Genomic DNA, 14,704 nt, shown 5'->3' with positions numbered 1-14,704 from the left:
AATGTATTTCAGAACACCCTGAGTATGCTTTTTTATCCGTGCTATCTTTAATTCAAAAGTAATTTCAAATCAACAGCACACAAAGTTAAACCTAGTTCTCTTGAAAACTCAGAAAAAAATTAATTCGAGCCCTTACCTTTGGCACCTTAAAGACTTTTGGCCATGACTTACCTGTATAAATAGAAAGAACTAATTTACTACAGAAATGCCCATGGGCAAACATGTTCTGGCTAATGAAGTGTTCAGCTTTTGCATGATTAACCAGCTGGTGGGGGAGGTGTAAAAATCACAGGGCATAAAATAATAAAAAAAATTGATTAGCAGCTCTCTTTTAAAACACTCTGTGAAAAATTTCCTTAATTTTGCTCAGCAGTTTGTAAAGTGACTGTACAGAAAGATAGACTCAAATGACTTACCAAGGAGCCAGGCAGAGACTGCACCAGGCACTCACTCCTCCAAGACCTGCATCGCAGAGAGGTTCAAGTGAAAAGTGAGATACCAACCAGTGCCATGGCTGGATTACTTATACAACAGGTCCTGCCACTAGTCATAAAGGTAATTTTCTACTGTATTGCGAAAGACATTATATGAAGTTAAAAACTACGATTATGCTTTGAGTCAGTTCAGTTTCTTCCCCAGTGCTCTACTCCTGAGCACCTTAGCTGCCTACAGCTACTCCCGTGAGCCAACTTAAAAGTGCCTCCATATGAGTCAAGGGATTCATATGCTACTTAGAAATAATGCACACATTTAGGCAATCCTACATAAAGAAGGTGAATTTTGCACTCACGAGGGGCAAAAATCCCCTTCTTTTCCCATCCTATACAAGGGGTTTCTTACAAGCTCACGTGCTCTGCCCTCAAAATAGGACATAATTAGCGTACAAATACTTGGCAGACAGGTCATGAAAATAAATTTACCATCAACTGTCCCCTAAACCAAGGCAAGTTATCCTGAAGCAGCTTCACTTCACACATTTGTTCTAGGTCCTTTCAGGTGGGGTACAACTGGCATGTAACAGTTTCTTTGGGAAGGAAACCACATATTTATGGCATGGGATTATTTCAGAATTATCAAACAGCTGCTCACATAAAGCATATGTACCAGTAATAAGAAACTGCAAAAATTTAAGTTACAGATAATTTGCAATATGTCATCACAGTCCCCTTTACCTTCATTATTTCTACGGAGAATGCATGTTTTACACCTATTTATGGACTTTTAAAAACTGGTTTATAGCTACGTACCATGGGAGAAGCGGGCAAAGGATCTGCATCTCAGGGATCTGCAATGTGTTCCAGCCCTGGGGGCGCAGCTATAACTTCAATGCTGGGACTTCATGGGTTGGGAATCTATGTTAAGTCCCTTTGGCAATATACAAGCAGTCACCTTACATCCATGGCTGATTTCTAACTGCAACCAGATATTGTCTCCCAGAGCGTCATCTCTCATGATATGCGATGGTATACGATATACCTTCATATGCCCAGCTACCTGGATATTAATTCAATTCTTAAATCACTCTGGTATACCGTGCATGCTGTGGCTCAAACTATTCAATCATACTATGGGACTCTTTGCAGGGAGTAACAGTTTTACCTGGCGTGAGAGTTACCGTGCAAAGAAATAAGGCAGAGCTCCAAAGCCCTTTTTCCTTCTTTCCACAACTCCTCCATTTATCTTAATTGCCACTTTCTGAGGAAGACATTATCCCTTTAAATGCACCAAAAGAGAGATTTTTCCCTAAAGGAGCCAGGCAGATTATCCTGAGAACTTCACGGATACATCATACACTCCACCCAAAGATTCACACCAAAGAATTGGTCAGGCTTACGCAGGTTAGATAACTACCCAAATATTCCATATAGTGGTCCTCCTGTCTTATCACATACATCTGAAAAAGCTTGTCACTAACTTCACGGTCAGTTGAGACTCCTGACATCAAAGAGGTTTTTGCATGTTTTTGAGGCTCTGCTAGATAGGTGGATCTTTCCACACTTGCAGAGTTCTTGCTTTTGAGCCTCCCTTAACCTTTTGGAAAGATTTCTACCTATTAACACTTAGGAAAGCGGGCATAAAGCTGACACAAGCAAACAAAAATAGAGGAAAACTGATAACACTGTCATGAAGCAACATTGCCCTCAGTACATCAGCTGGGAAAGTGCTATCTCCAGATAGAATTCACAATAAAATAGAAGTTTCTGGTTAAGTGAGACATTGTATTAAATTCTACTTGACCCTAATTCCTATGGTCATATTTGAATCATGAGCAATTTCTAAGGTGTCAGGTATTCCCAACTCGGATCAACTGGAACCCTGACAACATTTCAAACTGTGTTTGAAGCTATTTTCAAAGATGGTAGCAGCCTAAAGCGGTTGCAACGCAATTTATTAATTGCAGCTGGACTTGCTAAGAACTTATGCTGTGGACTGTCTACGTAACATCATCATTTTGGCTAGGCTACTTGTTTAAAAAAAAATTTTTTTAAAAAAAGCCTGTTTGCCATAGATAGTGAATGCTTGTTAAAATCATATTGCGATAAAGGAATTCAGAAATACAGCTATGAGGCACAGCTGTTTTACAGATGGAAAAAACTAATTCTTCAGACCTGTACGCTGTACTCCAAAAGCTTTATATAATTATCTGTTTGTTTACTTATAAGCAATTGCTTTGGAAGAGCCCCCCAGTGAATATATGTCACATGCTCTGCAGACGGGTCAAGCACAACGTACAGGCTGTGGACTTCAGGTTCAACTTCAAAGAACATGCATACGCAAAGGTATCTAGGTGCCTAATTCCACTTACACAACTCTCAGTGAAACTGGCAGAGAGCAAGCACCTCTGAGGACATGATCCTTTGACATTAGTATGGATTCCTCATCTGGATCCAGGCCTGTGCTTTTCTGGACAACAAAACATCAGAAAATAAAAACCATTCTGTTCCGTGGCCTCCTTCTCCTCACCTATATTGGAGTTTCTCTAAGGTTGACCATGGTTCCCAGTAGAGGACACAACAGCCAAACAGGCTGAGCTAATTAACCGGAGGTTTTCATACTAATTAGTAACAACAAGAGCATAAAGCAATCAATAGGACACCTTATGCCACTACTGCTTAAGTCTACCTCTTGTTCAGCCATACCCTTGAAGCATATTTGGAGGGTTCTTCCTGCCACCCTCCCACACAGCACCAATTTTTAGTGAGGATAATCTTCCCTATTATAATAGAAATTGATAAGCAACATTGTTAACCCATGTGATGCAGCTAAAAATCAGGTGTAAAGAGCATAACGAGGAGCCAAAGGATTTCTTTTTAATAATGTATTTTGATTACCTCTAATATGATTCAATACTTGACCAAGGAGTAACATAGTATGATATTAACCCTATTGCAAACAAGTTGCATATAGACTCGGGTAACACACCCACCTCACTCAAGCTTGAAGGGAACCATGCCCTGTTGCATCACTGTATGTTCAGCAACTTCTAACTTTGTATGAAAAAACTATTTCTTCAAAAGTCATTTTAAACTCTTTCTGAACAACTTCTGAAGGGTAGCTGACAAGAAAGTAGTATGTTTGAAGAAGAAATAAATACAGAAAACCTGTAAATCATCTCCTCCAATTGAGAGACCAAACTACTAAAATTAGCTCTGGAATTTCTCCTTTGGGTGCCAGTTTGAGTCTGGTTCCAAAAGACCACTAACTAACAACCCTCCTGACTTTGAAATAATCCACAGCTAGTCAATAAGACCTATTTGCTGATTAGGTGCATGCAACCCCCTCACAAAACATCACATACTTATAGCCTTATTTTAAAAAATGCACTTTTGTTCCAGTGTCCTGAAACTAACTGTACCAACACAAAGAACTCAGATGCCCTCTCAACCCCCACTGGAAGTAACAAGTGAGTCCTTCTAAAATTGCAGACACACGCTGTCAAGTGCAGGTGTTTGTAAACAAGTTTGGAAATGTTTCTAATTATAAACCGTAAGAGTTAAAATTAGAAGTCCAATCCGCTAGCTTTAAAAAAAGAACTTCCAAAAGGGTTCATCTAAATGAGAGCAACCAGTGATGTTTAATTTAGTCGCAAGAGCAGAATTTCTGTGCGGGGTGGCATACTGCTCTTCATCAAACTTTCCACTGTAAGTTACAGTACATTTCTTTAAAAAGAAAAAGATAAGGATTTGATAAGACTTTTAATTTTCTGTCATACTATGATACTGTATATTTGAACGTGCAGTCTAAAAAGACCATATTCACAGGTCTCCTGCATTTCATACCATTAAGAAGAAGAAAAATGTTTCCAAAACTTTTGAATCTTTCTTGGTTGCCAACATCAAGGTCAGTTTTTGTGGGGAACTTCCCATGCTGACCTTCTGAGAACTCAAACCAAACCGCTTGAAGGAGCCTTACTCTTCTGGATGACATTGACCCTGATAACCTCACCTACTGCAAAGCTTGGCTTACCCTGCCCTGGCACAAACTGCTGAGGGATAAAACTGGGGAGGGCAAAAGTCATCTCGGAGCTCTGGTTGATGCAGATCTTGGGATGCTGTCACTGAACCGGTGGTGTCTCAGTCTTGCTTCTACCACTCTGCTGTGAAGGTCAAATGTAACTCCAAGGAGCCACATACTGGAACATCAGACAGAGGTTGGAGGGAAGCTATTACTGCAGCCCTTGTACCTCCCCAAATTGAGTTTATAAAGCACTACAATGAGACAGTACAGACAAAACGATGGACTTTAGCTCTGCGGAAACTTTGGGAGAAAGCAGAGCTTTTACCAGACTCAGGGGGAGATGGCTCTCTTCTTCGAAAAAAAAAAAAAAAGATTAATACTGGAATCTCTTGATCTTCACATTATTTCTTAAGGGAAATGTAACAGCACATTTGAGCATGTCAGAATAGCATCGATTGATTACAAGTGAGCAAACATGAAATCATTTCAGAGAGGCTTGACGATGTTCTCACTTCATGCAAAGGGTTGTCTCTTTCTGCACTGTCCTGAGAAAGCTGGAATGGGAATTGGATTAAACAGTGAGTATCTGCTTCCAGAACAAGGTGGGACTGGCCTGGCCCAGCAGACATCCCTCAGCTCCACACCTACAGCACAGGCAGGGTCTGTGAGGGACAAGGGAACGACAGCTTTTTGGCTCCTGCACAGCCAGCCTCCTCCTCTACCAGGATGCTATATGACAGGGTTAAAATCCAAACCCCAAGAAAACCAGGACTGAAAGTAAATTGCCCTCGTCCCATCACACTGAGGGAGCTAGTTCACATAATAACCACTATCCATCCCTTCCTTTTTCTTCCTTTCATTTTCTTTTTAGTATTAACTGTGTAAAAATAATAGCAGTTTCCATTTTTTTTTCTGGACAGCATTTTGGAACTCACTACCTTCAACAAACATGACCTCACCAGCTTAGTGCCTATCTTATAGCTAGCAAGCGCACTGCTGCATCAGGATGAGAATACAAACGTGCTTTCAAACTCGGCGCCTTGCAAGTGGATATAACCTGGAATTGCTTATCACTTGAGCCAAAGGTTTGGGTTGTTGTGGTTTTGGGTTTTTTTTGTTACTGACGTGAGTGAGGGCTGGAGGAACCCAGTTCTCCACTTCGGTGAAGGGACCACTGTAAGTGGGAGCAGAGTGAGGCACATCTCACCTGCTTCTGACAGCAGCTGGTGGTTGCTCCCCCTCTTTTCCTTGGCTTGGGTACCTTGTTCTCCCCTTTCCTGGCTGGTGCAGTGAGAGCTCCCCCTCCTGTTCCAGTCTAACCAATGTTAGACCTTGCCCTACTGGAAGCCGTAGCCTGCGTGAAGAGAGCAGGTTCAAAGGCAGTATCAGTGAGCGAGGTTTCCTGCACCAAAATTAATTCTCTGAGGGGGAAATAGTATAATCTTCCAATTAAAACCTATTTAAAGCTATTTCTTTATTAAGCATAGATACATGTGCACATGCACAGGTTTCTATACATACTCTAATACATATACACTATATATATTGTGTATATACTTAGACATGTGCACACACCACATATAGCATTGCGAATCTTCAATGCTACTAATCTCATTGCTATTTGATTCAAAGTAAGTATAAAAATTGACAGTTTCTACAAACCCATCTGACTTGTTAAGCATCTAAGCTTCTGCATGTACCTATACTGTGTTCAGCTGGAGAAACATTTTTTCCTTAATGAATACATATTGGCACTGCATTTGCAAATTTAAAAAACACAGGCTTTTCACTGGGCATATAAATATTTTAGTTAACAATATGTATGTATATAGAAGATTCTGCATCAAAATCTAGATCAGATAGGGCAATTAACCTGTTCCAGTTTTTCTAAGACATTAGGTAAAAGAAAATGCATTTAGGAAATTCTTAATAAGACTTAAATTAAGCATTTGAGTGCTTAAATAATCTCAGATAGCATTTTATTTCTAATATTTTCTGCATGTTCAAAATGAAAGCATGAAGAGCAGTGCAATTGCATATATCTTCTACCAAAAATAGCTGGAAAATACTATAGAAGAGTGCCTGCTGGGTTGGATATAAAAGTAAAGTATAATCCATTAACTGCTAATTAGAAGCATCAGAAGCAGGCTTTGCTGCAATAAGAGCTGCCCCCTAAGTAGATGTTTCTGTAACCATTTAAAGGCACAGGGTTTCTCCAGTTGCTGAGAACGGAGCTTGGATGGTTTCAGCATAAAGGCCATGTGAAAGGAGACTATGGCATTTGGCCATGTTACCCAGCTGTTTTCTAAATATGATGACAGGTGCCATTTTTTCCATTTGATCGTGGAACGTAATACATCTTCAAACAAATTTTCCCCAACTAGTCTGGTACAGTTACATTTCAGAGATTCAAATATAAGAATGTTTTTTTTTCCTCTGACAGACACATACTGCAGATTCTTTGGCAGATATTTCATTATCTGCCTTTTTCTCAGAGCTGATTTTTGTTATATATTTTGCTTTTTACTGCTGTTACAGGAGGGAAAGAATAAGCACTTGAGCAAAGGATTGAATTCTGAAGAAATTCTTAAAAAAAAAAAAAGAAAAAAGGGGGAAAAGCTACTATTTATAATTAGACTTAATAAATTTGCCTTACAATAAGGAAGGATTCTCTTTCTCTCTGTCCGCTACTGCCTAAAGGATGAGAAGTAGTCCCCTAATTTCTCTTAGTCTTTATCTAGCTAACCGGTCAAACCAAGCTTCCTTCCAACTACTGAAGGCCAAAAAGGCCTTTTGATCCAGTTACGTACCAAAAGGTCTTAAAGGGTCAGGACAAAAAAAGGTGAAGCCAAAAGAAATGACAGTACCACAGCTCCCTGCAGAAGTAGCCAAGACACGGAAAGCGGCAGTTACGGACACGAGCAACAAAGAGATGATGCCTTGGAATGGATGACAGGCTCCAAACCCCTTCCATGCTGGATGCAGAGCCCAAGGGAGCTCAGCTTCCTCCAGGGCTTGAGTGGCCTCGAGCAGTGGATGCTGACAGGATACAAGTCAGGCTGCATAACTTGAAGAATCAGGAAAAAAACAAGCAGATAACTAACTTCCCCTGTTAAGAAAAAGGACATAGCTAGCACAAGGGGAAGTAGTTCAGGTCAATGTATTGGGCTTTTCATCTACATGGATCAACCAACTAGTAAACAAAGGAAGAAAGTTTGTGTGGGGCAGGAAATGAGGGCATTTAGGTTTTTTCTCTTTGCCCTATTTTCATCTACAAACACAGAAGAATCTTGTTTCTTTCCTTTAAAATGGTGAAACAGGGTCATCCATTAAGAAAAACTAAGATGGTAAAGAATTGTTTTCTGAAGTTAAACATCTAAGAAACAATAAAACTATGACTACAATAGAAATTATAAAATTAAATTTAGCTTAAACCAATATTTGTTAACCCTGGCAGCAGCTTTTAGAAGGCAGATGAGTATATCCGTTTTCATTCTGTATGTAAGAAAACAACCATAAAATGTCCCAAAGCCACGGAGGGAGTCAGTGTCAAAGACATGATTAGTAGTTCAGAAGTTATCTGATTCGGGTCACATGGTGTTCCAAAAACCATGCCTAAATATAGCAGGCAAGAGATCCGCACAAAGAGCAATCCCATCATGGGAGCAAACTAAACTCTCCACAAAATTAATTAGGGTTATTTTGAGGCAACCAAAGGAAAGTGAGGAGGAAAAAAATCAGCCCTTGCCTTGCCCAGCTCTGCAAGAGCAGATGCTGCTGGTGTGGACAAGCCCCAGTTTGCAGCCCAGGCATGTAGGGAGATGCTTTGGTTCCTGGGGAAAACCCCACATGGCACTAACGTGGAAGGCGGGTAGAGGGCACAGTGTGGCTGTATTAAGGAATATAGCTCACTGGGGAAGAGGATGATCCTGCCTGTAAAGGGACCGGCAGGCAACGTAGGTGTAAATACCCAGGCGGGAAGCCAACATGTAAGCTGCTTCTGCAGCTGTTAACGGCATCCTTCTAACAGAGAAAACAAACACCTTTTCAGAAAGGGAAGGTCCATGTAAATTATACACTCAGCACAGACCAAGACTCTGGGAAAAGCTAATGCTTCCCACGGCAGAATGGAAAGAAAATTCCCTGTTGGAAGTTGTTACCTCTGAAAGCCTCCTCTAGCATTCCCCCTTGCCAGGGCAATGCATGAAATGCGGCCTGTAGAGCTAATTCTGACAGCCTTCCCTATGTTTAGGTATGAGGGGCAACCACATGGGAAAGCATATGAAAGATCCCCAGAAGGCAGCAGGAGCAGGAGAAAGGAAGGAGCACTCCTCAGCTCTCTTAGGTTTCTTTTGGTCCTTCTCTGTAAAGTGGCAATACTGTGTCCTACATTCCCTGATCACCAAATTGCCGTTCGGCTTCTGACCACCACTGATCTACAGGCTGGTTTCAGCAAGCCGCCCAGGTGCACAGTTTCCCTTTAAAACCTTTTTTAAAAAATTTTAAAAGTCTGCTCGTGAATGCCATGGTGAAGGTTTTAAGAAGACCACAATGACTGATTTACCTTGGCATCATCACCTTTGCTCCTAAGTACCAGGGAAAACCCCGTACTTCACTCAAGCATTAGAACAAGCAGGACAACATCAATGTTACCTTGAAGTCCAAGGCAAAGCTGAAGTACGGGCTATGGAGAGCAGGAGAGAGAGCAGGACAAAGCTGAGGAGAGCCAGTGTTGTGAGGAGTGCTGCTGTCAGCGGGTAGAGAGCAGGCTCTCAAGCCCAAACCATGTAGCAGGTGCTCCAGAAGGCAGGTAACAAACAGTCTGAGTGTGTGGGGGACACAAACTGCAAATTTCGGCTTGAATGCTTCAGGCCATTAGCAGGTGCTTCAGGCAGTCATCCAAATCAAAGTAAGAAAGTGGAAAGAGCCAAATGCTGGTTAAAGAGGTTTGCAAACGTGAAAATCCCAGCGCGGGCAGAAAAAATGTTTCCCTGGTCGTGGGAGCAGGCTAGTAAGAAAAAAAAGAAACAAATAAAAAGCATCCACAATTTCTGTAAAAAAGGTTGTGTTGGGGATTTTACTATCGTGTACTTAAGCCCCGAGATGCAAATGCTGGCTGGGATGCTGAGATCAGCAGTTATATGTCCTCAGGTGGTTAGAGACAAGACAGAAAAGGGCTGGCATTTGGGGGAAATAGAGGGCCCATTTGATAACGCTTCACTTGAGCGTAAGAGGGCTTCCCCTGTGGGTATTGTCCCAAAGAAAGCTCCAGGCAAGTTTAGACTGGTTCATTACTTGTCACATCCAGAAGGTGAGTCAGTTAATGATTACACTGACTCCCTTTTGACTTCAGTTTCACGTGTCTTGAATCCAAGAACTGCACTCTCATCAACTCAAATACCACTCGCAACAAACAGAAATAAGGAGGGTTTCTGCTCTTCAGTTGCTCACAACACATCGGTAGTTATTTGTCAGGATTTCACTGGTGGTTTGCAAACCAGATTTTTGGTAAGTAACACACAGCACTTACAACACATATTGGGGGTGTGTCACTTTTCTATATAAAAGTGCAGGTCAGAGACCTGGCACTTGCTTTATTAGGATTATTCTCCAAAGGGCCCAGTATTGGAGCCTTGAAGGTTTCCTTGTAAAAGCTGAATATCTGCTTCCTTAAGGGTTAATTCCCTGAGGACTCCTCAACCTGGAACAACACTACTTAGTTTAAGTTACCTTACACAAACATAGCAAATAGGACTGGCTACTCCAAACAGTTGGTGATGCAGATTAACTGCATCGGCCAATGATAGTATATTTAAATCAGATGGTCACTTGAACATTATTGGTAAAGTTCTCCTCGCTGAGGGTTGCATCCTTTGCCAGAGGCTAGCAGGCTTGACAGAAGGGGAGAAACAAATTCCTTTCATCAGAGTAACATGAGTCAATATGTGGAAAGATACTTCCATCTGCTCTGTGTTTCTGGTGACATGACATTACCGTATAATTTGGTATACATTTCTAACAGACTAGATAAAACAAGATGGCTCAGCAAGTATCATTTATGTCCCACATCTATGGGAAGTTCTCTCAAACCATTTTAAATGTACAGCGCTACATGAGCAGCTAACACTTGCAATGGAAATGCTGGAGGGAAAAAACATGTTGCTGTTTATTTCAGAGAGTTATGGCACAGACATCCATCTATGGCACACTTCTAAAAAGAAACATGTTGTATTTCATAAAGGGCTCTCTGAAGAGGCACATTTGGTCAGCTACAGAAATCACCAAAAGAACCTGCTGTGTCCAGCAACTCACAGACACGCACAACTTACTAGACGTAACCCATCAGTAGAGTGGCCTGTGCTGTTTCTGCATTAATTTTGTGTCCCTGTATGTTACCAGAGCCCTGGGACTTTCATGGTCTGTGGGCAGCAAATCGGCTGAGCCAAAAGGGAAGGTTCCACCTGACTAGGCCAGCAGGAGCTATATTAAGCTTGTCTCAGCTGGAGGTCATTCTGCATATTCTGAAGGCTGCTTTCTTGGTAGTTGGTCAAGCAATTGATGTCCAGAAATTAAGAACCTGATTTTTATAACACCCATAATACACAGAACACTTCTGAAGTCTAGACCCTACATATGTAAAATTTTTAATTTCTAAAATGTTTGATGAAAGCCATTTCTTTCAGGACCAAGTAGGCCCTTGGGTTTGTTAAGCAGTTGCTTCATGTCTCATATCTAGTAGGCTGCTGGTACAGCAGCAGCTAAGAATTCATTTTCACAATTCCAAAACATTTTCTGATACTTCCTGACCAAATGGCTTTGCAGTGGAAATTGGCTTCTGCCACCATCTGTTGTTACATAGGTTGGAAGTGCTACCATTTTCCTTCAAGTGGGAAGAAGCTGGGGAGGACACATGGCCAATCCCAACAGAAGAGATATTCTTTTCCTTGCTGTCACTTTATGGGGAAGGCTTGGCCTGTTTCTCAGCAGCTGTGAAATTGTCATCAGCAGGATTCTTTACAAAGCTTGGTGGCATATGGAATATATTGCTCACTTCTTAGTACTTTAAAACCAACCTTGCTGCATAACTGAGCTAGGCAAAGAAAGCAGGTGCTTGATAAAAAAAAATCCATCATGCATCAAGCCTGTATAGACTTTGTAGAAACTCTAGGCAAGAATATTTTAGAGACAATTATGGTTTTGAATTAACTAAATAATATTTTGGAGAAGCTCCTAGGCTTCAGAGGTGGGACAGTCCCTTAAAAGCAAGCAGGTGAAATCACTGTGTTACAGGATAATATATTCTGCCATTCACATTCCACATCAAAGGGAAGTGTCATCTCCCCTCTATGATACATTAAAGCTGCAAGGGTCCAGCCTCTACTTCTGATGTAATAGGAGACTATTTATTTAACATCAGTTTTAGGTCATCTTTTTTTGTCACAGCCTGGCCTTATTTTTACAGTTGTGGACTAGCCAAGAAGTAAATCAAACAAAATAATAATAACAACAACCACCCCATGGCATTCTGGTGACCATACACACTGAATTACAATACAGGGCTAGAATTGCAGGAGTTCAAGTTCTCGCTACAGAAGACATCCAAAAAGCAACACGACAGAATAAGCTGGTTGAATTTGCTTGACTCTCGAACACAAGGCAGTCAACAGCATTTTCATACACTGCCAGAAAAAAACTAAGAGAAACTGTCAGCAAAGGGATTACGAAGAGATGTAGTTAATGTCCCCACTTCTATATATTCCGCAGTGAATGCCCACTCAGCTATCCACATGCATGTGCACACATACATATTCACAGTCATCTGTATCTAGAACAGCCACAACAGGTGAAACCAAAGGGCCTTACGCATATAGGCTTGTTTGGGACAGTGGCAAAGAGCAAATGCTTAGTGAAGGTCATGGGGCAGGCGTATAGTGACAATTCCCCGGACTACTCTTCCCAACATCCATCTATTTGTGGCTCAGAGACTTCCTTTAACACAATACATACAATTTTTCCAGATTAGCAATCTGCTTTTAGAAATCTTCACTTGCAGTTACAGACTTTTTTTTAGAGCAAGGTTCTCTAGCTACATTGCATGTTTCTGGTACTAAGTGAGCTATTAAATACTGATATGGAGAAATCCAGCCTGCTGCCCTCATCCCAGAAGAAAGGGCAAAACAAGTGTTTGGGCAGCATGTGCTGCTTGAATACAGGTCTTCTATGTGTAGTCCAGCAGAGAAGAGGGATCTGCTGCAGCCATTGCATTGCACAGCAGGAAAGATCTTTCTGTGATGGTGACTGTTTGGAAGTCCTGCCCTAGAGGTTACGTTTTTAAGTGGCACATATACTACTAAAGCCATAAATACAGATCTGTAATTGATGGGGCTCTGAAGCTACCCATTAGACTCCTGTCATCGTTCAGAAAGGAGAGAGTGGCCTTTTATCAGAACAGGATAGGGAGCACAAAGCAGGACACCAAAGAAGTACCAGCTACATGGACAATCATGGGACAGTGAGTACCCGACATGTCCCCACAGTAACACACCGAGAGGGTCAGTGCTCTTCCAGAGGCATCCAAAAAAACAGTTCTTATTCACAGTTCGATAGTTGTTATTTATGCACCTCCTTATTGCACCAGTAGCTGCTGTATGCTTTTCTACCCAATAACATGTGATTAAGCCGGAAAAAGAGGCCAAAAGAAAGAGCCAGCGTGCAAGAACAAAAGGCTCTCCTAGCAGTTTCGCACTCTATTCATGTAACACACAAACCAGAAAATAACACAGACTAAAACTTACTGTCTAACTAAGCAGGTTTAAATAACAGTTAGGTCTTTTATAATGCTTTTCATCCAGAAATCTCAAAATATTTTACAAAGGTGTACAGACTGGGGAAGAGCCAGAATGCAACCCACCCCCTGACTCCCAGGCATTTGCTCTTTCCCTTTGGCTACATCACTACCTCCAGATATGAGCACACTTCTCATACAGTTGACATGGAAAGATGCATATGTGCATCAAAGGAATAGTTTTTCCTTAATTTTCTGCACACCAGTTGCTTTCAGTACCTTGTTCCAAACACTCTTGTGTTTAAAAATAATAGCTCACAATGCACCTATGCTACTGTAGCTACGGCTACATGTTTAAGTAATACTTCATGTTAAATGCAATCCTCCTTTCAGTTACAGTAGGAAAGCAGACAATAATCAAACCACAAACGCCTCTTCTCAAACTTGTATTCTCTTCCATATATAAAGTAAAAAATAGGTTTAACAATGATCAAGACAAAATAAAAATTATTACGATAGATGAAACAAAGAGAAAACCATGAAGAGTTTGCTAGAAATAGGGAAAAGTCAATACTTTCCTCCAAAAGAGACAAGCTTGCAGAAATTATCACAGAAGTAGATTTTCATAACAAAATTCAAATGGCCGACATAGAACAAATAAAAAATTGGAAAGCTCAAAGTGTTACTTTCAGCATGACCTGTCAAAATCAGTATGGAGAGCAAAGTTGGTCAATAAAACGTACTGATATCCACCTGCATTCTCAAATCAGAAAACTACTCTGTCAACAAACAAGTTTTGATCCTTGCTACAAAAGTGGGAATCCACAGTAACACTTCAAAAGAGAGCAGATAAATTCCAGATTTACACCTATGAAACCACATTTCTGATTTTTAAGTCTGTTGAACAAATTATATTTAGCATATATCAATGCCTACGGGCTTCTGAACAAGGGAGGTAGTTAATATAAACTGTGCATGAAAAAGAACGCATGTCAAAGGTACTTTTTTAAGGTTTGCAATGAAAATACTATTGTTCAGAATAAATAGGAAAAAAACTACCAAAATGTTATCCCATTCTCTCCAGTTAGAACTGCTGGCTAATGAGTGAGTTTGCATAAACTCAGTTCAGAGGAAACATAAATAGTATCTTTTTAAGCTAATGATTTTCACCACAGGCCATCTAAAAGAGGCGTTAAGAGTGGCCCTAAAACAGATCCCCTCTGTGTTCAACCTAAGTTCGTTTTTGTTTTCCTCCATCTAATGTATGTATACATCCTGTGTTTTCAGCCTGCTTTTTCAGCCCATTGCTATCCTCCGCACTCCCAATGTCAGCCAGGCTCCAGGGACAGGAATTAAAAATGACCACATTTAAAAACTGTACCTCCCTGCGTAACAGACTTAACAGAAGCAGAAAGGCTAAAAAGCTGAAGAGTTCCCCATGGTCTTTGCCTATTAAAGTCC

At 40.9% G+C, this 14,704-nt stretch overlaps 1 protein-coding gene across 25 annotated transcripts in view; it reads right to left on the bottom strand.

The window, feature by feature from the left end:
- Nucleotides 1-14,704, bottom strand: part of ESRRG (estrogen related receptor gamma) — a 404,960-nt gene that overhangs the window by 350,835 nt on the left and 39,421 nt on the right. For 7 of the 25 annotated variants that reach the window (XM_075088864.1, XM_075088884.1, XM_075088892.1 and 4 more), the window contains exon 2: nt 417-462. The exons of 13 other annotated variants lie outside the window; for them this stretch is intronic. In XM_075088864.1, coding sequence (XP_074944965.1) covers nt 417-462 — 46 coding nt within the window. Of the gene's footprint in view, nt 1-136; nt 172-416; nt 463-14,704 lie in introns of all 25 variants that reach the window. 5 more of the 25 variants (XM_075088866.1, XM_075088893.1, XM_075088873.1 and 2 more) reach the window with 1 other exon arrangement.

The sequence above is a fragment of the Phalacrocorax aristotelis genome, chromosome 3 (genome assembly GCF_949628215.1).
Source record: "Phalacrocorax aristotelis chromosome 3, bGulAri2.1, whole genome shotgun sequence".
In the NCBI taxonomy this organism is placed as follows: Eukaryota; Metazoa; Chordata; class Aves; order Suliformes; family Phalacrocoracidae; genus Phalacrocorax; species Phalacrocorax aristotelis.
Note: the sequence above shows the minus strand (reverse complement) of the source record. Positions and strands in the feature narration are given on the sequence as shown.